We start from the raw sequence: 22,987 nt of genomic DNA, 5'->3' as shown, positions 1-22,987 counted from the left end.
GAGATAATACTTTAATATAAAATGTAATAATCAATGATAATAATAATAATAACAACAACAACAATAATAATAATAATGTAATAATATTGATAATAATGATTATGGCCCCCAGCAAAATAATTGACAAACACAACAAACAACTTAATAAATGACATTGTCCCACAGAATTTGAAAGGAAATGAATAAAGGTGTAAATAACTGTAAATGCTATGGAAACTATAACATCTAGAAGAATAAAGAGGGGGGGGGGGGTACAAATATGGATTACTCGTAAACAGAGTTTGTTTGGGTGACGTTGCAACAAGGTGGGTGATCTAAATAATTTTCAGGTTTCCTGGAATTGTAAAAAAAATCCTTCTTTTCTTTAAGAAATAAAAGTCACATCAAAGTTATGAAGAGTGTTGATCCTTCAACATTAGGGGTTCGGTGCCAAACGCACTAATCATTCGCCAACGCGAGAACAGTTACAAAACACACTGAACAGTTCCAAATGTGCGATGTATTTACAACGTTTAATAGTAGGTCACCTCTTGTGACTTCTCAACGATTTCACCAATTGTGTTATACAGCGAGTCTAATTCAGAAGTGTAGTGCGACAAGTGATTCAGCTAGTGTTACTCAGCAAGTGTACACAGTAAGTGGTTTGACTGAAAACAATAGAGAAAATGACATAAATGATAAATGGTATATAATACAAGAAATAAGACACTAGCACTTAATTATGAACAACTACGTAAATATCAGAGTAAACAATTATATACAATTTATATACAACTCATACCAATGCAATTAATGTAGTTGACTGTTATCAACATAACTAAGTGAAATCTGAATTATTCGTATCTCTGTCTAAAATTTGGAAACATAATTATGTATGAATATCAATAAACTCAAACAGTATGACTATACATTGTACTATATATAATTGTCAAGTAAAGAATCCATAATATGCATAATGGAATTATTATAACTCAATATCAAATGAGAAAAGTATTCAATTATACTCTATAGTAGTTCTGATAAACAATAATTATTACTGCTGAAACAATTCTTATACTTAAAGATAAATTGATATAACTCACCAACTGTTAGAACCCTATTAACAACAGCTTAATCAGGATTGCTCTCTCTTTCTTAGTCCAACCTCTCCTCTTAAGAGTGACTTCGAACACAATGAAAATGCTCCTGCTTGAACCCAGTATAAATGCATCTTCTTCCACACAAAGAGAATTATGGGAAAGTTACCCCCCTTTGGTCACTGCGTTGGTCATTGGATTTATCACTACCTAAACATATTTATACCTGATTAGACACTGGTAAACATTGGAGTGCAGGAATTTGGAGTATGCATATAATACACATGCCTCTATGCTGTGCTTAGAACAATAGTGTCCTAATTCTAACTCCCATACTATATAATGCATAGTATGCCGCTACATTACCGGCCCCAAATTAACAGACCTCAGGATGTTAATTTCTATAAATTTCTCTAATTTCTAGCGGCAAAGATGCCTAAGTAACAACCTTAAATATAAACAATAAAATGTACTTAACAAACAAATAGGAAATGAGAATCGTATCAAATAAACATAATGAATATATAAAATGATTATACGGTTAAACAATTATACTCATTATTTCATGTCAATAATCATTGACACAGTAATCTAACTGCTTATAACCAACACAAATTATACAAGACAATATATATATTTTTTTTATGTGATAACGAGAAGGTTGGAAATGCATCAAGTTGCATGCAATTTACACAAAAATTATTTTAATTGAATGGTGGCTGCGCATATTCAGGGCAGATGAGCTCTATACCTCATTCATCTTGAGCAGCGTTATGCTCACTACTTTCAAGCAGGCAAAGCTTGGTTATAGGACGCTTGTAAAACCTTGGTCCAACCTTTACTTCTGCCTGGCGAACCTTGCCATCCCTTCCGGGGTATACCTCCGAGACCTTGCCAATGGCCCACTGTCCTCTTGGCATAGTCTCATCCACCATCAGGACCAGATCATCAACCTTGAAGTTCCTGATCGAATGTAGCCATTTCTGTCTGTTCTGTAGCATTGGTAGATATTCACGACGCCATCGTTTCCAGAACAGATCAGCTAAATATTGGCACTGTCGCCATCTGCGACGGCAGTATTGGTCATCCTTCGTAAAGATACCTGGAGGCAAGCAATGGGGTTGTTTCATCATCAGCAGATGATTTGGAGTAAGTGGCTCCAAGTCATTCGAATCTTGTCTGATATTAGTCAAAGGTCTTGAGTTAAGAATTCCTTCGACCTCCACTAGTGTTGTCACTAGGATCTCATCATTCACTAGTTGTTCTCCAAGAACGCTCTTTAGTATCTTCCGCACGGATCTTATAAGCCGTTCCCACACCCCGCCCATGTGACTTGCTGCGGGAGTGTTGAACTGCCACTCGATATTTCTCTGATGCAGAAAGTCTGCTACCTTCTTCTGATTCAAAATGTGAAGATTCTCACGTAGCTCACGTTCGGCACCCTTGAAGTTTTTTCCGTTGTCACTACGAATTTTCTCTGGCCTCCCTCTTCTACTCATGAATCTTCTGAGCACGTTGATAAACGAGTCAGTGTTGAGGGTGTGAGCCACTTCAAGGTGTACAGCCCTGCTTGCAAGGCATGTGAAGATACATCCGTATCTCTTCACTGTTTTCCGCCCTTCCTTGACATAGAGTGGCCCGAAATAGTCGATGCCAACACTGGAAAAGGGTGGCTTGTCAGGTGTGACTCTGTCTTTAGGCAAATATGCCATGAACTGTTGCCCTCTGGCAGCGTTCCTTTTTTTACATCTGAAACACCTTCCGATTATTTTGCGTACTGAAGATCCACCATTGATGATCCAAAACCGCTCTCTTAAGGAGTTCCATGTAGCACCTGCACCACAATGCCCAACCAATATATGATGATGGATGATGAGCAGCTTGGTGACATGGTGTCCACTTGGAAGGATCACTGGGTGTTTGCTGTCGTAAGGTACTGGTGCATTGGCAAGACGTCCACCAACACGCAACACACCATCTACCATGACGGGATTAACTTTCGTTAAGCCAAGGCCGGAAGTCTTCTGAGCACTTCCATGAACAACTTTCAGCTCATCAGGGAACTCCTTCGCTTGAACATATTTAACAATAGCCGCTTCAGCCTCCTGCAGCTCTGCAGGAGAAAGCACGTCCTTGGTGCATGACTCATTGTCTCCTAACCTCTTCAAGCGAAGGTATCTCAAGAATCGCCTGATCCAGGCAATACCCTTCTTGAGTCTCGTCCATGATGAGTAGCGTTCCAGGAGATCATCTATCATCCTGTCACTACTGACAAAGTTGCTCTTTGCCATCTTCTTCACTTCAGGGTCTCCTTGAAGTTCTTGCATCGATCGAGGGAGATGCAAGGGTTGTGGCCATTGATCCTGGTTCTTCCACAGGAAATCGGGCCCATTAATCCATCTTGCTTCTGAAGTCATTTCACTTGCAGACATGCCTCTAGAACCCTCATCTGCAGGATTTGATTTTGTGTCTACAAATCGCCACTGAGCAACATCAGTTGCAGCACGGATCTTAGACACACGATTAGCCACGAAAGTATGAAAGCGTCTACTCTCATTTTGGATATACTGCAACACTGACGTAGAATCTGTCCAGTAAGTGGTTGTGGCTATCGGCAATTTCAACTCTTTCTGGATGGTCTGGCCAAGCAAGACTGCCAGAACAGCTGCTGAGAGCTCAAGACGTGGTATCGTAGTCGTCTTCACTGGTGCTAGCCTCGTCTTCCCCATAACGAAGGCACAGTGAACCTTTCCATCCACACCCTCCGTACGGAGATAGGCCACTGCTGCATACCCTCTCTGGGAAGCATCACAGAAGACATGCAAGTCTTGTCTTGATGTCTCTGCACTAGCCTTTAGTTTCAGGCACCGTTGAATCTGCAGTCCTTGCAGTTTCGGAAGTCCATTCTGCCAGTGCCTCCATCGAACTTGTTCAGCTTCACCAACAGCTTGATCCCATCCTAGGCCTTCTATGCAAACATCCTGCAAGAGAATCTTTGCTACCAGCACAACTGGGGCTACAAATCCGAGAGGATCGTATAAGGCACTGGTCACCGAAAGAATACCTCTTCTTGTAGGAGGTTTCTCCTTTGGATTTACCTTGAAAGTGAAGATGTCAGCTTCAACATTCCAAGATACCCCAAGAGTCCGCTCCATTGGAGGATTCTCAAAGTCGAGGTCAACTACTGATGCTGCTCGCTCAGAAGGAGGGATACTGGCAATGACATCATAGTCGTTACTGACCCACTTCGTGAGTCGAAATCCTCCAGCTGACAGCACCTTACGCAGACCTCTTGAGAGGTCTATAGCATCTTGTCTGGTTGCAACAGACACAAGGCAGTCGTCTACATAGAAGTTATCCTTTACTGCCTTTGTTGCTTCCTCAAGCCCCACTCCGCCATTTTCCTCGGCAGCCTTCCTCAATGCAAAGGCTGCACAACTTGGCGAAGAAGTGGCACCAAACAAGTGTACCAACATCTTGTAGGTCCTTGGTGTCTTAGACAAGTCTCCATTAGGCCACCAGAGAAACCGCAGGGCATCACTGTCTTCAGGTGCAACCTTCACCTGGTGAAACATCGCTTCGATGTCTGCCATCAAGGCAACCCTCTCTTCCCTGAACCTTGTCAAGACACCGACTAGGTTGTTATTGTAGTCAGGCCCCTGGAGCAGCTGATCATTCAGTGATGTGCCATGGCTCCTAGCCGCACAGTCGAAGACTACTCTTACCTTACCCTTCTGTGGATGGACAACTGGATGATGAGGCAAGTACCATGTCTTTCCTGAATGACGTGTACTATCCACATCAAACACTTCTTGTGCATAGCCTTTCTCTATGTAACCCTCCACAGTTTCCGTATACTTCTTATGCATCACTTGGTCCTTAGCCAAGCGCCTCTGTAGTGATCGCAGACGTGTTTCTGCCATCTTCTTGCCATCCGGCAAATTGACATCTGGATGACGCCAGGGCAGTCCAATTTCATAGTGCCCATCGACTTTCTTGACGGTTTCCTTGAAGATCGCCTCAGCTCGCTGATCTTCTACTGACAGCCCCCTTTCACCCTCTAGGTGGTGCTCTCCAAAGTCAAGTTTCCAGAACTTCTCGACTTGTCTTTGGAGCAAGTCATCGCCCATACTTGTGTGGGTAAAGTTGGAATTGAACCCTGACCTTTGTCTATTCTGTCGAGAAGTTGGTCCTAGTAGGGTCCATCCCAATACTGTGCGCATAGCATATGGTTCTCCCTTCTTACCCTGTCTATCTTCTTTAACCCAAAATGCTTCTGGAGTATCCCCTCCAATGAGGAGCATTACTTCATTGGAATCGATTTGAGGGATGGTGATATCACGGAGATGTGACCATCGTTCAGTGTCAGTTGGCCGAGGTATGCTATCAGCAGAAATCGGTAACTTCTCCACTGTCCACACCCCTTCTAAGTCAATGTGTTCAGTTTCCTTAATTCCAGAGACTGAGAGTTGGATTTCTGTACCACTCATCTCCTTGTTCTCCTGGTTAATGGTAGACAGATTAAACCTTTTCCTGTCACCCTTTATACCTAGTTTCTGGGCGAGCCTCTTGTCACAAAGTGACACATCACTTCCTCCATCGAGCAGAGCCCAAGTTTCGACTTCTCGACCACGGTTCCTTACCTTTACTGGGATAATTCTCAGACATACCTTCTTATTAACAGATGCAGCCAGACTGGTAGCTGATGGTTGGTTCGAAACATTCCCAACCTTGTCATTCCTGTCATCACCGGCCCCAGTCGATGCATCCGTCCTCGGAAAGTGAAGAAGGGCATGGTGCTTACCTCTACAGTCCTTTTGGTTACATAAGGGCTTGCGCCTGCAATCCTTCGCCACATGCGAAGGCTTCAGACAATTGTCGCACAAACGACTCTGGCGCACTAACTTAAACCTTTCCTTTTGAGTTTTACCCTTGAAGACATCACATGTCTCCAGGTCATGGATTTTCGAGCAACAAGGACATTTCCTCTTGCTAACTTTCCCTTCTTCCTCATTACCAAAGGTTGAGAGGGTGGTCCATTTCTTTCCCCCACTCCCTTGCTTGGCATGTGCCTTTCCAGTTACTGCTTTATGGCCTTGCCCTATGTTCTTTCCGAACAGGTTATTGGCGACCATAGCTTGCCTTTCAATAAACTCAGTAAGGTGAGCGAAATTTGGCTCTACGCCGGCCAAGAGAAGACCATTGGCACGCTCTGCCCATCTAGCCTGTAGTTGGATAGGGAGTATACCCTGGATCTTAAGCAGGTTATCTGTGGCATTCATGTTTGCAGTATGACCCATCTGCTCAAGCGTTATTCGGCAAGAACTCATTTCCCTTGCCAACTCGCGCAAACTGTTACCATCATTGGGTTTTATTGGGGAACGATTTAACACCTTCGCCAACCTAGCTTGTGATATTACATGTGGTTGGCCATACTGACTGGCTAAGATACTCCTAGCTTTCTTGTATCCTTCATCCGAAGGCATAAGGTCACAGCACTCGATGCATTCCCGCGCCTTACCCTCACAATATTGCAACAGATACATCAATTTTGTCTTGTCATCCTTAACCTTACATGCTACGTTTACATCAAAGCTATTAATGAATCCACTGTACTTAACTGGGTCTCCGTCAAATTTAGCTAGTTCTGCCTTTGGCATATTCATAGACAATAACATCATATTACACAAATCAACCATTGGATTAACCATATCTACTGTACCTCGGATAGATTTATCTACCTCAGTATTACTGTTAAGATTGGCGTTCACACCAATCTTTCCCACCCCAACACCTGGAGCATCATTAATTACATCATCGTTACATGCACTATCAACAACATTAATAGTATGTTTGGTTTCTACGTTACCCAGAGGTTCATCATTGTTCTGAGACGGTTCATTAAGTTCTTGATCACATTCAAGCTCCTCTAATATCTCCACTTCAAGTTCAGCATTCTTTATTTCATTCTCCATTTGCAATGTTGCGAGTCTTTCATCCAGATCCCGCTTAGCCCGCTCAAGTCTCTGTTGCTCCTTCATCTGTTCCATTCTTTGTTCGGCTAACCTCTTCTTAAGCCTTGCTTCTCGGAGCCTCTCACTGCTCATTGAAGTAGAAGAACATATCGACGATTTAACAGTATCAGTGTCACTCATCCACACCTTAACACGAGTTTCAAACTCAGTAAAGTTCAGCTTCTGGCTATTGAATACAACGTTGGCGTCAGACTCCGCCTTTCCACTCAGTAGGGAAATATACTCCCCAAACTTCCCCTCATAGGAAGAGAATAAGTCAGTCAGCTGACAGTACTTTGTTTTGACTTGATCACGATTCACCGGATCCAACATCAGTTGCTCCAACTCCTTGTATCTTCGGCCCAATTGGCCGAGATAACCATTGCATGATTGCTTCAGAGCTGCTACCTGATCCATGGTGCCAGTTGTCAAACTTTAATGTTGATCCTTCAACATTAGGGGTTCGGTGCCAAACGCACTAATCATTCGCCAACGCGAGAACAGTTACAAAACACACTGAACAGTTCCAAATGTGCGATGTATTTACAACGTTTAATAGTAGGTCACCTCTTGTGACTTCCTCAACGATTTCACCAATTGTGTTATACAGCGAGTCTAATTCAGAAGTGTAGTGCGACAAGTGATTCAGCTAGTGTTACTCAGCAAGTGTACACAGTAAGTGGTTTGACTGAAAACAATAGAGAAAATGACATAAATGATAAATGGTATATAATACAAGAAATAAGACACTAGCACTTAATTATGAACAACTACGTAAATATCAGAGTAAACAATTATATACAATTTATATACAACTCATACCAATGCAATTAATGTAGTTGACTGTTATCAACATAACTAAGTGAAATCTGAATTATTCGTATCTCTGTCTAAAATTTGGAAACATAATTATGTACGAATATCAATAAACTCAAACCGTATGACTATACATTGTACTATATATAATTGTCAAGTAAAGAATCCATAATATGCATAATGGAATTATTATAACTCAATATCAAATGAGAAAAGTATTCAATTATACTCTATAGTAGTTCTGATAAACAATAATTATTACTGCTGAAACAATTCTTATACTTAAAGATAAATTGATATAACTCACCAACTGTTAGAACCCTATTAACAACAGCTTAATCAGGATTGCTCTCTCTTTCTTAGTCCAACCTCTCCTCTTAAGAGTGACTTCGAACACAATGAAAATGCTCCTGCTTGAACCCAGTATGAATGCATCTTCTTCCACACAAAGAGAATTATGGGAAAGTTACCCCCCTTTGGTCACTGCGTTGGTCATTGGATTTATCACTACCTAAACATATTTATACCTGATTAGACACTGGTAAACATTGGAGTGCAGGAATTTGGAGTATGCATATAATACACATGCCTCTATGCTGTGCTTAGAACAATAGTGTCCTAATTCTAACTCCCATACTATATAATGCATAGTATGCCGCTACAAAGAGCAAGTCAATTATTCGTACAACAGACCATTGATACCTTAGTCTCTGGTCCTCCAAAATTTGAACATATGTTTTGTTGTTTTATTCTGCGAAAACGAAATAAGGTTCGATGTTCCGATGGTTCGTTAATCCGAAAACAAAATAAGGTTCGTTAATCATTTCGTTTTCGGACTTACGAACCTCATTTTACACAAAGTAACCAAGTTACATGAATGTACAGTAGTTTGAATAATGCCTTAAATGAATATTTTCATATAGTTGAGAAAATATGAGACCCTTTCCATCTTTTCCATGCTATTGATTATAATAACTACCTATTTCTGAGTTGGACAACCTTCAAAAGTCGTTTTTATATCAATAGGAATTCCTCGGAGTACAGGTTCTCGGTTTTGAGCGGACACTTGGCTGGCATGTACACACGGGATAGTACGTATACGTCAGTGAAAATAGAACCAAGGGGCTTCCTTGATAGAACATACTGCGGGAATTCGCCAGTTGACTCGCGAGGATTACAAGCATGCATGGGTTCATTTATTAGACCAAGAAAGATGGTAAATCTTTGGTCTGCCATAATTTGAAATTTAAATAAAATTTTTATTGTTATTACTGCACCAAGGGCAATCGCCTATTTATAATATTTATTTGTAGATTTTTTTTTAGTTTAAGGATTGTAAGTCTATTTATTTATATTTATCTATACAACTAACAGGGCAGTTTTTCTTAAAGAATTTTTTAAAATTTAAAATTTGTAAAAAAAATCCATAACATTTAATTAACTTTTTTTAAGTTGGTGTTTGGATATTTTTTATATAGAAACAATCGCTTAATTACATAATCTATCACATAATATTTGCTATCTTTATTTTCTGTTGTGTGTTTGCAGTAATAACCCAGAGATAATACTTTAATATAAAATGTAATAATAAATGATAATAATATTAATAATAATAATAATAATAATAATAACAACAACAATAATAATGATAATGTAATAATATTGATGATAATGATTATGGCCCCCAGCAAAATAATTGACAAACAACAAACAACTTAATAAATGACGTCCCACAGAATTTGAAAGGAAATGAATAAAGGTGTAAATAACTGTAAATGCTATGGAAACTATAACATCTAGAAGAATAAAGAGGGGGGGGGGGGGTACAAATATGGATTACTCGTAAACAGAGTTTGTTTGGGTGACGTTGCAACAAGGTGGGTGATCTAAATAATTTTCAGGTTTCCTGGAATTGTAAAAAAATTCCTTCTTTTCTTTAAGAAATAAAAGTCACATCAAAGTTATGAAGAGCAAGTCAATTATTCGTACAACAGACCATTGATACCTTAGTCTCTGGTCCTCCAAAATTTGAACATATGTTTTGTTGTTTTATTCTGCGAAAACGAAATACGGTTCGATGTTCCGATGGTTCGTTAATCCGAAAACAAAATAAGGTTCGTTAATAATTTCGTTTTCGGACTTACGAACCTCATTTTACACAAAGTAACCAAGTTACATGAATGTACAGTAGTTTGAATAATGCCTTAAATGAATATTTTCATGTAGTTGAGAAAATATGAGACCCTTTCCATCTTTTTCATGCTAGTGATTATAATAACTACCTATTTCTGAGTTGATAACCTTCAAATGTCGTTTTTATATCAATAGGAAATTCCTCGGAGTACAGGTTCTCGGTTTTGAGCGGACACTTGGCTGGGCATGTACACACGGGATAGTACGTATATGTCAATGAAAATAGAACCAAGGGGCTTCCTTGATAGAACATACTGCGGGAATTCGCCAGTTGAAAGATTACAAGCATGGGTTAATTTATTAGACCAAGAAAGATGTAAATCTTTGGTCTGCCAAAAGTTGGAAATTTAAATTAAAATCTTGATTGTTATAATTGCACAAAGGGCAATCGCCTATTAGTAATATTTATTTGTAAATTATTTTTTAGTTTAAGGATTGTAAGTCTATGTATTTATATTTATCGATATCTAACAGGGCAATTTTTCTTAAAGAATTTTTTTACATGTCAGTTTTGTAAAAAAATCCATAACATTTAATTAACTTTTTTAAGTTGGTGTTTGGATATTTTTTATATGGAAACGATCGCTAAATCACATAATCGATCACATAATATTTGCTATCTTTATTTTCTGTTGTGTGTTTGCAGTAATAACCCAGAGATAATACTTTAATATAAAATGTAATAATCAATGATAATAATAATAATAACAACAACAACAACAACAATAATAATAATAATAATGTAATAATATTGATAATAATGATTATGGCCCCCAGCAAAATAATTGACAAACACAACAAACAACTAAATAAATGACATTGTCCCACAGAATTTGAAAGGAAATGAATAAAGGTGTAAATAACTGTAAATGCTATGGAAACTATAACATCTAGAAGAATAAAGAGGGGGGGGGGTACAAATATGGATTACTCGTAAACAGAGTTTGTTTGGGTGACGTTGCAACAAGGTGGGTGATCTAAATAATTTTCAGGTTTCCTGGAATTGTAAAAAAAATCCTTCTTTTCTTTAAGAAATAAAAGTCACATCAAAGTTATGAAGAGCAAGTCAATTATTCGTACAACAGACCATTGATACCTTAGTCTCTGGTCCTCCAAAATTTGAACATATGTTTTGTTGTTTTATTCTGCGAAAACGAAATACGGTTCGATGTTCCGATGGTTCGTTAATCCGAAAACAAAATAAGGTTCGTTAATAATTTCGTTTTCGGACTTACGAACCTCATTTTACACAAAGTAACCAAGTTACATGAATGTACAGTAGTTTGAATAATGCCTTAAATGAATATTTTCATGTAGTTGAGAAAATATGAGACCCTTTCCATCTTTTTCATGCTATTGATTATAATAACTACCTATTTCTGAGTTGATAACCTTCAAATGTAGTTTTTATATCAATAGGAAATTCCTCGGAGTACAGGTTCTCGGTTTTGAGCGGACACTTGGCTGGGCATGTACACACGGGATAGTACGTATATGTCAGTGAAAATAGAACCAAGGGGCTTCCTTGATAGAACATACTGCGGGAATTCGCCAGTTGAAAGATTACAAGCATGGGTTCATTTATTAGACCAAGAAAGATGTAAATCTTTGGTCTGCCAAAAGTTGAAATTTAAATTTAAAATCTTGATTGTTATAACTGCACAAAGGGCAATCGCCTATTAGTAATATTTATTTGTAAATTATTTTTTAGTTTAAGGATTGTAAGTCTATGTATTTATATTTATCTTTACAACTTACAGGGCAATTTTTCTTAAAGAATTTTTTTACATGTCAATTTTGTAAAAAAAATCCATAACATTTAATTAACTTTTTTTAAGTTGGTGTTTGGATATTTTTTATATGGAAACGATCGCTAAATTACATAATCGATCACATAATATTTGCTATCTTTATTTTCTGTTGTGTGTTTGCAGTAATAACCCAGAGATAATACTTTAATATAAAATGTAATAATCAATGATAATAATAACAACAACAACAACAACAATAATAATAATAATGTAATAATATTGATAATGATTATGGCCCCCAGCAAAATAATTGACAAACACAACAAACAACTAAATAAATGACATTGTCCCACAGAATTTGAAAGGAAATGAATAAAGGTCTAAATAACTGTAAATGCTATGGAAACTATAACATCTAGAAGAATAAAGAGGGGGGGGTACAAATATGGATTACTCGTAAACAGAGTTTGTTTGGGTGACGTTTATGGCAAGCCGTTTGTACCATAAAGGCGATAAACCGAGTTTATCGCCGATAAACTCGGTTTTTCGGTCGATAAACAGAGTTTATCGACCGAAAAACTAAGTTTTTCGGCGATAAACTCAGTTTATCAAGTGATAAACTGAGTTTATCGCGAGAAACTCTGTTTATCGTCGAAAAACTAAGTTTATCGCCGATAAACAGAGTTTTTCTCGATAAACTAAGTTTATCAAGTGATAAACTGAGTTTATCGAGATAAACTCTGTTTATCGGCGAAAAACTAAGTTTATCGCCCACTACATGGCCGATAAACAGAGTTTTTCGCGATAAACTAAGTTTTTCACTTGATAAACAGAGTTATTTGATAAACTAAGTTTTTCAAGTGAATAACTAAGTTTTTCAATTTTGAAATACCTAGTTTATCGAATCGAAAAACCTAGTTTATCAAAATCGAAAAACCTAGTTTATCGAAATTGAAAAACCTAGTTTATCGAACATGAAAAACCTAGTTTATCGAAATTGAAAAACCTAGTTTATCGCCTTTATGGGACAAATGGCGTTCTTCGATAAACTCAGTTTATCACTTGAAAAACCTAGTTTATCGCCTTTATGGGACAAATGGCGTTCTTCGATAAACTCAGTGTATCAGATTCGAAAAACTTAGTTTATCAGATTTGAAAAACTTAGTTTATCGGCGATAAACTAGGTTTTTCAAGTGATGAACTAGGTTTTTCAATTTCGATAAACTAAGTTTTTCGATTTGAAAAACTAGGTTTTTCGATTCGATAAACTGAGTTTTTCAATTTCGATAAACTAAGTTTTTCAATTCGAAAAACTTAGTTTATCGAAATCGAAAAACCTAGTTTATCGAGCGAAAAACTAAGTTTATCGCCGATAAACTTAGTTTTTCGGCGATAAACTAAGTTTATCGAGTGATAAACATAGTTTATCGAAATAACTCTGTTTATCGCTGAAAAACTCGGTTTATCGCCGATAAACAGAGTTTATCTCGATAAACTCAGTTTATCACTTGATAAACTTAGTTTATCGAGAAAAACTCTGTTTATCGGCGATAAACTTAGTTTTTCGACGATAAACAGAGTTTCTCGCGATAAACTCAGTTTATCACTTGATAAACTGAGTTTATCGCCGAAAAACTGAGTTTATCGGTGAAAAACTTAGTTTTTCGGTCGATAAACAGAGTTTTTCTCGATAAACTAAGTTTATCAAGTGATAAACTGAGTTTATCGAGATAAACTCTGTTTATCGGCGATAAACCGAGTTTTTCAGCGATAAACAGCGATAAACAGAGTTTAAACAGAGTTTATCGACCGAAAAACCGAGTTTATCGGCGATAAACTCGGTTTATCACCTTTATGGTACAAACGGCTTGCCATAGACGTTGCAACAAGGTGGGTGATCTAAATAATTTTCAGGTTTCCTGGAATTGTAAAAAAAAATCCTTCTTTTCTTTAAGAAATAAAAGTCACATCAAAGTTATGAAGAGCAAGTCAATTATTCGTACAACAGACCATTGATACCTTAGTCTCTGGTCCTCCAAAATTTGAACATATGTTTTGTTGTTTTATTCTGCGAAAACGAAATAAGGTTCGATGTTCCGATGGTTCGTTAATCCGAAAACAAAATAAGGTTCGTTAATCATTTCGTTTTCGGACTTACGAACCTCATTTTACACAAAGTAACCAAGTTACATGAATGTACAGTAGTTTGAATAATGCCTTAAATGAATATTTTCATATAGTTGAGAAAATATGAGACCCTTTCCATCTTTTTCATGCTATTGATTATAATAACTACCTATTTCTGAGTTGGATAACCTTCAAATGTCGTTTTTATATCAATAGGAATTCCTCGGAGTACAGGTTCTCGGTTTTGAGCGGACACTTGGCTGGGCATGTACACACGGGATAGTACGTATATGTCAGTGAAAATAGAACCAAGGGGCTTCCTTGATAGAACATACTGCGGGAATTCGCCAGTTGAAAGATTACAAGCATGGGTTAATTTATTAGACCAAGAAAGATGTAAATCTTTGGTCTGCCAAAAGTTGAAATTTAAACTTTATATTTTAATTAAGACTGAATTGATGGCAATCGCTTATTAGTAACTTTTATTTGTAATTTTTTTTCTAGTTTAAGGATTGTAAGTCTATGTATTTATATTTATCTATATCTAACAGGGCAATTTTTCTTGACGAATTTTTTTACATGTCAGTTTAAAAAAAAAAATCCATAACATTTAATTAACTTTTTTTAAGTTGGTGTTTGGATATTTTTATATGGAAACGATCGCTAAATCACATAATCGATCACATAATATTTGCTATCTTTATTTTCTGTTGTGTGTTTGCAGAAATAACCCAGAGATAATACTTTAATATAAAATGTAATAATCAATGATAATAATGTTAATAATAATAATAATAATAATAATAATAACAACAATAATAATGATAATGTAATAATATTGATGATAATGATTATGGCCCCCAGCAAAATAATTGACAAACAACAAACAACTTAATAAATGACGTCCCACAGAATTTGAAAGGAAATGAATAAAGGTGTAAATAACTGTAAATGCTATGGAAACTATAACATCTAGAAGAATAAAGAGGGGGGGGGTACAAATATGGATTACTCGTAAACAGAGTTTGTTTGGGTGACGTTGCAACAAGGTGGGTGATCTAAATAATTTTCAGGTTTCCTGGAATTGTAAAAAAAAATCCTTCTTTTCTTTAAGAAATAAAAGTCACATCAAAGTTATGAAGAGCAAGTCAATTATTCGTACAACAGACCATTGATACCTTAGTCTCTGGTCCTCCAAAATTTGAACATATGTTTTGTTGTTTTATTCTGCGAAAACGAAATAAGGTTCGATGTTCCGATGGTTCGTTAATCCGAAAACAAAATAAGGTTCGTTAATCATTTCGTTTTCGGACTTACGAACCTCATTTTACACAAAGTAACCAAGTTACATGAATGTACAGTAGTTTGAATAATGCCTTAAATGAATATTTTCATATAGTTGAGAAAATATGAGACCCTTTCCATCTTTTTCATGCTAGTGATTATAATAACTACCTATTTCTGAGTTGATAACCTTCAAATGTCGTTTTTATATCAATAGGAAATTCCTCGGAGTACAGGTTCTCGGTTTTGAGCGGACACTTGGCTGGGCATGTACACACGGGATAGTACGTATATGTCAATGAAAATAGAACCAAGGGGCTTCCTTGATAGAACATACTGCGGGAATTCGCCAGTTGAAAGATTACAAGCATGGGTTAATTTATTAGACCAAGAAAGATGTAAATCATTGGTCTGCCAAAAGTTGGAAATTAAAATTAAAATCTTCTTTGTTATTACTGTATTAATGGCAATCGCTTATTAGTAACTTTTATTTGTAAAATATTTTTTAGTTTAAGGATTGTAAGTCTATGTATTTATATTCATCTATATCTAACAGGGCAATTTTTCTTTAAGATTTTTTTTACATGTCAGTTTTGTAAAAAAAATCCATAATATTTAATTAACTTTTTTTAAGTTGGTGTTTGGATATTTTTTATATGGAAACGATCGCTAAATTACATAATCGATCACATAATATTTGCTATCTTTATTTTCTGTTGTGTGTTTGCAGAAATAACCCAGAGATAATACTTTAATATAAAATGTAATAATCAATGATAATAATAATAATAATAACAACAACAACAACAACAATAATAATAATAATGTAATAATATTGATAATGATTATGGCCCCCAGCAAAATAATTAACAAACACAACAAACAACTAAATAAATGACATTCTCCCACAGAATTTGAAAGGAAATGAATAAAGGTGTAAATAACTGTAAATGCTATGGAAACTATAACATCTAGAAGAATAAAGAGGGGGGGGGGTACAAATATGGATTACTCGTAAACAGAGTTTGTTTGGGTGACGTTGCAACAAGGTGGGTGATCTAAATAATTTTCAGGTTTCCTGGAATTGTAAAAAAATCCTTCTTTTCTTTAAGAAATAAAAGTCACATCAAAGTTATGAAGACCAAGTCAATTATTAGTACAACAGACCATTGATATCTTAGTCTCTGGTCCTCCAAAATTTTAACATATGTTTTGATCAGATTCAAACAAACAAGGCCGTGGCTATTCATATAAAACATTAAGTAAAACTTATTCTAGTTTGTAAAATATTTTTTTATATGTGTTTAGTGCAAAGTTTTATATATATTTTATTTAAGTGAAATTAGATAGTAAAATCAATAAATGCCTATATAACTACTTTCCAAAAGTTGGTGTGTGGATAAAATAAAAAAAAGTTGAAAAGCTTTAAGTCTGCTATATAATCGATTACATATTTTTCTGTCTTTACTTCGCGTTGTTCGTGTACTGTCATACCGAAGTGTGACGTCATGATGTCATGACAACGAACCGGCTGGGTCTAAACTTAGTCTCAGCTTCACGATCGTCTATACACATTTGTTTTTGCAAAAATGCTGATGGTTTTTTGTGCCCGACTGTTACCATCGTTCTGAGAGTCCTGACAGGCGCCGGTTCATTAAGAGCGACTTCAAGACCGACTTGTAATCCTTTCTTTCGGTGAATGGTATAACTGGCGATGGCTTAGGGCATATTGCCAGTCGCTAATAACTGATGAATAGCTTTATGAAACGGCCAACGGGTTCATTTTGTTTAGAACCAGGTTAGTCTGCTGTGCAAACCCTTCACTCGAGTAAAAGGTCTGAATTGCAGCCTACTCACGCCTTGTGTACTGAAGGCCCTCTCGCTCAGGCAAGTTTTGTATGTGCTAGTATTTGCGTGGAGACACACTTGTTGATCAAAGTTTCAATCAGGTTCTGTGCCTGCAGACTAGAACCATGACACCATGGCTACTGACGTCATCGCTTCGGTTCTCCATAACCAATAGGAACTAACCTGCTTTTGTATTACATGAAAAATAAGTTTTTTTTACCTCGAACAAAATGAATGGCATGCACATATTTTTTATTGCAATGTATTTCTGTTAGATAATAATGATATCTTATAATAGCAATGGTGATAATGATGATTTTAACTAAATTGAGAGAGAGAGAGAGAGCAAATATGGATCATTATTCGTAGACCCCTCCCCCTCTCCCTCCGTAATTCTACCTTAAAGCACATTTCCGGATCATTTTCAGATAGTTTTCGGGAAATTAAAAAGTTCATGGAAATTTAGGGAAATCCGAAAATTACGATAAAACAACAATTAAACGTAGCAACTTCATTATCCGTCATAATAATAATCTAGACAGATGATTGTTCTAAATCTCGTCATGAATGTGACCAAAGAGCGTTCCAACCAATGTCACGAAGTTGCCATGAATCCCGACGTCTGACGTCACAACCTGGGAATAGTATCCCGAGCCGTGACGTCAAACCCAAGCTCATGTCCCATGTGCACTTATACAATGCACGTATGTGATCAAGCCAAGGACATCACCAAAGCTAATAAAAAGAACTGATGAATTCTCCCTCAAAGATTGCTATTCATTCAGTGATAATTAGATTCCTTTCTGATGCATTTAATTCCGATGACGGATATAAATCAAATATATACGGCCTTCGATCCAGTGGCGTTTTATGGGTCACGACTTCAGGGGGGCACCGGCAAACTTTTTTCGTCACTTAATGAGCGCGCGAAGCTGCCATGTATACTGACCTAATAGAGACATTTTAAGCACAGTGTAATTAAATGGATATGCATCTCACTGATCACGCGAGCGCGAAGCGCGAGCTGAAAATTTGCAGTGTGTGTACATAGCTGATTCAACGGATCTGCATAGCACAATAGTCCCGGAGTGGAAGCATTTTGAATTTTGGGTTGTGTGTTGTCTCTTTGACCAATCAGAGTGCAGCTGCTAAATAGACTTGACTCTCCAATAGGATGCTGACCGTACCCTAACACCTCTTCTTATATCCAATAGTATATTCAATTAAAGCTTAGATCTTCAGCCTTTTATCGTGATTCATGAATCATATTTGCTCGAACAGAAATAAAAAATAACAGCTTTTGTCAAGTGAAAATGATTATTTTGTGGCATGTTTTAGATCAAGAGTTTCACCTACGTCGCATTTTTAAAATTTACAGAATGAATCTTCCTTTTTACAATTGTACCAAAATTATAAAATTTGATCTATGTTTAGAGTAGTGATGACCGAATTAAAAGAGTTGTTTGGTCAACACCTAGCTAATTAAAGCTCATCAAATATGGAAAACTTCTACAGTCACGAATATCACCGAAATAATGAAAGGACAAGTCCATCTCCACACAATGTTGAATCAAATAAAAATGAAAAATCCAACAGGCATAAAACAAAAATTTCATCCAAATCGGATGTAAAATAAGAAAGTTATGGCATTTTGAAGTTTCACTTAATTTTACAAATTATATCCAGTCAGTATGCAAATGAGGGGGCTGATGATATCACTCATTCATTGTTTCTTTTGTATTATATATAATATGAAATATGACATATCGTAATTTTCTCATCATTGTCCTGTAAAACAAAGTTTTATTTCTCCCTGAGCATGTGGCATAACCATTGTTTAACATGTTATGGTTCAGTGAAGTGGGTCCTTATTGTCAAATCTGTAAAATTTGAAATATTGTAGAATTCAAACAATATAAAAACAAAGAAAATAGTGAGTGAGGGACATCATCGAATCTCTCGTTTGCCTGTTGCCAAGTTGTGCATATAACTATTTTGTGAGAAATATGCAAAACTTTAAAATATAACTTTACCTCTTCCAGACATGATGTTTTACTGATGAGATGAGCTGATAGCGAGTTGAAGATCAGACCGGAGCAGTTGTGGCGTTGTGGCGTGCGCCTGTAATCCAAGCTGTGGGGAAGTTACAAATTGATGCAGAGGGTCGAGGTTCGAGCCCTGGTCACGTCTTTCGGATGGTGACGTTAAAGGTCGGTCCCAGACGTAAATAATCATATCTGATTGATACACGTCTGACAAAACTCAAATACACACACATCACATCCAATTTTGATGAAATGTTCAGCATTATGCTTGTCTGATTTTTCTCTATTGATTCAAATTAAAAAAAAATCCTGAAGTGTACTCTAGCTTTAAGCTTGCTTTTGAGGGCCTGCTGACTGTATTGCTATTTCTTCATGGGTGATTTCTATTCACATCAAAGATATGAAGTGAATGATGGTGTTGTCTTTAATTCATGGTCATTATCATCATGGACATGGTAACACCCAGCATATCACGGAGCACGAGCGGAAATGTACGTATCGAGGTAAAAAAAAACAATTTGTCAATATTCATGTTATATTTAGTAACAGTCTGTACGTTAAAGGTAAGTGCTAGTTTTGGTAACGATATCAAAATGAGTTCGTACAGAATCCACTGAAATGACCACAAAACTGTCTGTTTGTATAAATAAATCGCATGTGCCAAAGGATTCTGGGAGAAATTGTGTAATTGCTGAGAAATCAGCAAATAAGCACAGGATTTGGGATTCGGGCCCGACGCTCTAAGCAATAATGTCCCACGTGCGCTTATCTGCGTTGGGGATCTTTGGTGTAAACATTTTTCAGCGTAGATTTCAAAATTTCACAAAGATCAGTTAATGTAACTGTACCAGATCTAGATCCTCGATGATATACTGACAATCAGTGTTTACTGCAATTACTGGAATTTCTCTTTAATTGCTGTTAGTTGAAAAATTAGGATTTTCTGGATTTTTTCAGTTTTTCCCGAACCCGTCTTGGAAATGTCGAAATATTTGGAAATTTTCCGCTTTCCGGGTAGGTGAAAAGATACTTTGGAATCAGTTGAACGGTTACAGGCATGGATGTGATGTTAGACCAAGAATAGTGAAAATATTTGGTCTGCCAAAATTTGGAAATTAAATTATAATTTCATCAAGACTATAATATATGTCAATTGCGTATTATTAACTTTTATTTGTAAACCATATTCTAGTTTAAGAATTGTTAGTCTATAAAACTTTATTCATCTATATTTTGCAGGACAATTATTTTTTGGATTTTTTGTATAATAATTTTTTTAAAAAACCCATCCATTACATTTAATTAACTTTTTTTTTAGTTGCTGTTTGGACATTTCCGGATGGAAACGGTCGATCACATGATATCTGCTATTTTGTGTTGTGTGTTATAACAAATAACCCATAGATAACTACCAGTTCAAACACTCCAGGAAAAATAAGATTTTACCTCGAACAATTACAATGCATATATATTTTTCACTACAGTTCATTTCTCATGGATAATGATGGCAATATCGATGATGAAAATAACACCGAGTTGGAGGGGGGGGGGGGGTGCAAGTGTTGATCATCATTAGTAAAAGTGTTTTGATTTGAACGGTATAACAGTTGTTTTTTATCATTGGCGTTTCCAATTTTATTCTAATTAAAGATTTATTCCTCCCTGACCATGTGGAATTACAACTCATTCTACCATCATGCACCCCCCCTCCAAGGAGCATACAAATTTTCAAATTTTATTCTGTGTGACCTAAACGGTTATTATGTCTTCAAAATCAAACCAAAGTAAGAAGTTCTTTTTGTTTATCCAATCAATTTCATTTTTGTTCTGATCGCCATATTAATTTATAATTTGTTTAAATATAAAATGTAATATTAATAATAATAATGATAATAATAATAATAATAATAATTAATAATAATAATAATAATAACAATAATAATACTACTACTAATAATGATAATAATGATGATAATAATAGTGTAATGATATTGATAATAATGATGATAATGATTATGGCCTCCTACAAAATAAATGACAAAAAACACAACAAATAAATAAATGACATTTGCCCACAGAATTTAAAAGGAAATGAATTCAGATTCAGATTAATTTATTTCACAACTCTTTAAAATACACTAAAATATACAAATACAGATAAATTCTTATACAGCAGAACAGATATTGACAAGTAAAAATTATAAGTAGTCATAAACAGACAGTAAAACACAGTAAATAAAAATGATTTCCGCTGTATGGCGAATGTGGGGGAAAGGCAGAAAGCCATTGACCTATCGAGGTCTATCCCCCTGATTACCGTAAAACAGGAAAAGGCTTACACAGTTTACAAGAAAAGAGAAAAAAACAACTAAACGTAATGCAAGAAAGAGAAAAACAAAGGAATTATAATCCTAATTTAGCGGGGAGGGAGGGGGGTGGAGTTAAGCCGATGAACTGTAAATGCTATGGAAACTATGACTATGTATTTTTTAATATTTTTTTAGTAATTTAGGAGAGGGGATGGGAGAAAGAAGAGTAATGTGGAGGGGGGGGGGTACAAATATCGATTATTATCCGTAGAGGTGCCGTGGCCGAGTGGTCTTAGGCGCCTGGCTAAACATGGAAGTCCGGGGTTCGATCCCCGGCCGCGGCACCTATGCCCGTGAGCAAAGCATTTAATCTACAATGCTCTTTTATCCTGCTTTCAAATAAATGGAAATGTATGGAAGCTTAAAAGTGCCACCGAGATGTTGAGATAATTATCTCGGGAAGTCGACATCTTGATAGCAAAAGATAACATGACAAGATCCCAGATCTCATCATGTTGACATCTTGTAGAAGAGATGATGAGATGACAAGATCCCGGATCTCATCATGTTGACATCTTGTAGAAGAGATGATGAGATGACAAGATCCCGGATCTCATCATGTTGACATCTTGTAGAAGAGATGATGAGATGACAAGATCCCGGATCTCATCATGTCAACATCTTTTAGAAGAGATGATGAGATGACAAGATCCCGGAACTCATCATGTCAACATATTTTAGAAGAGATGATGAGATGACAAGATCTCGGATCTCATCATGTTGACATCTTGTAGAAGAGATGATCAGATGACAAGATCTTGGATCTCGTCATGTCTACATCCAGTGGAAGAGATGATCAGATGTCATCTCGTAACTCGATTATTATAAGAGATTATTAGATGACATGATCATGGATCGAAGATCTTGTCATCTGACCATTTCTTCTAAAAGATGTCGACATGACGAGATCCGGGATCTTGTCATCTGATCATCTCTTCTAAAAGATGTCGACATGATGAGATCCGGAATCTTGTCATCTGATCATCTCTTCTACAAGATGTTGACATGATGAGATCCGACATCTCGGTGGCACTTTTAAGCTTCCATAGAATGTTATATGCATTATTGGTAACTAGGTGTGCACTTGTTTTTTTTTTTAAAGGAAACAGTGTTGTTTGGGTGCCGATCTAAATAACTTTCTGGCTCCTTGGAATGGTTTAGCACTTTTCGTCATTTTCATTCTTCACATCACAACTGTAAAAGAATAAAATCAATTTTTATCAGACCATCAAACAGAGATTTCCTGGTCTGCCAAAATTTATGAAAACTTAAAAAAAATATAATCATACTTATAATAGGGCATTAGCTTTATATATAAATCAATAAGTCAGTTTTATTCTAGTTAATTAATTGTTTGCTTGTCAAAAAGAAAAGATTTGTAATACAATATTTCATTGCAATTCTTCTGTTAAAATTCAAAAGAAAATACATTTCGTTAAAAGTATTTTCTGACAATTGGTGTGT

The 22,987-nt window shown here is 36.3% G+C and overlaps 1 protein-coding gene across 2 annotated transcripts; it reads right to left on the bottom strand.

Moving 5' to 3' along the window:
* Positions 1-399: 399 nt before the first annotated feature.
* LOC121416939 lies at positions 400-8,569 on the bottom strand. Of its 2 annotated transcripts, none has more exons than XR_005970279.1 (2): positions 1,083-8,569; positions 400-647 (listed from the first exon to the last, which is right to left on the bottom strand). XR_005970279.1 is itself a non-coding variant. In XM_041610469.1 (2 exons), the coding sequence occupies exon 2, from the start codon at positions 7,505-7,507 to the stop codon at positions 1,829-1,831; it is 5,679 nt and encodes a 1,892-aa protein (XP_041466403.1). In that variant the 5' UTR covers positions 7,508-7,778; positions 8,214-8,569; the 3' UTR covers positions 400-1,828. The 2 variants fall into 2 exon arrangements, 1 of the variants encoding a protein (XP_041466403.1); XM_041610469.1 differs by having other exon boundaries at positions 400-7,778; positions 8,214-8,569.
* Positions 8,570-22,987: the final 14,418 nt, after the last annotated feature.

The sequence above is a fragment of the Lytechinus variegatus genome, chromosome 6 (assembly GCF_018143015.1).
Source record: "Lytechinus variegatus isolate NC3 chromosome 6, Lvar_3.0, whole genome shotgun sequence".
Classification (NCBI taxonomy): domain Eukaryota; kingdom Metazoa; phylum Echinodermata; class Echinoidea; order Temnopleuroida; family Toxopneustidae; genus Lytechinus; species Lytechinus variegatus.
This window is presented reverse-complemented; position numbering and strand designations above follow the sequence as displayed.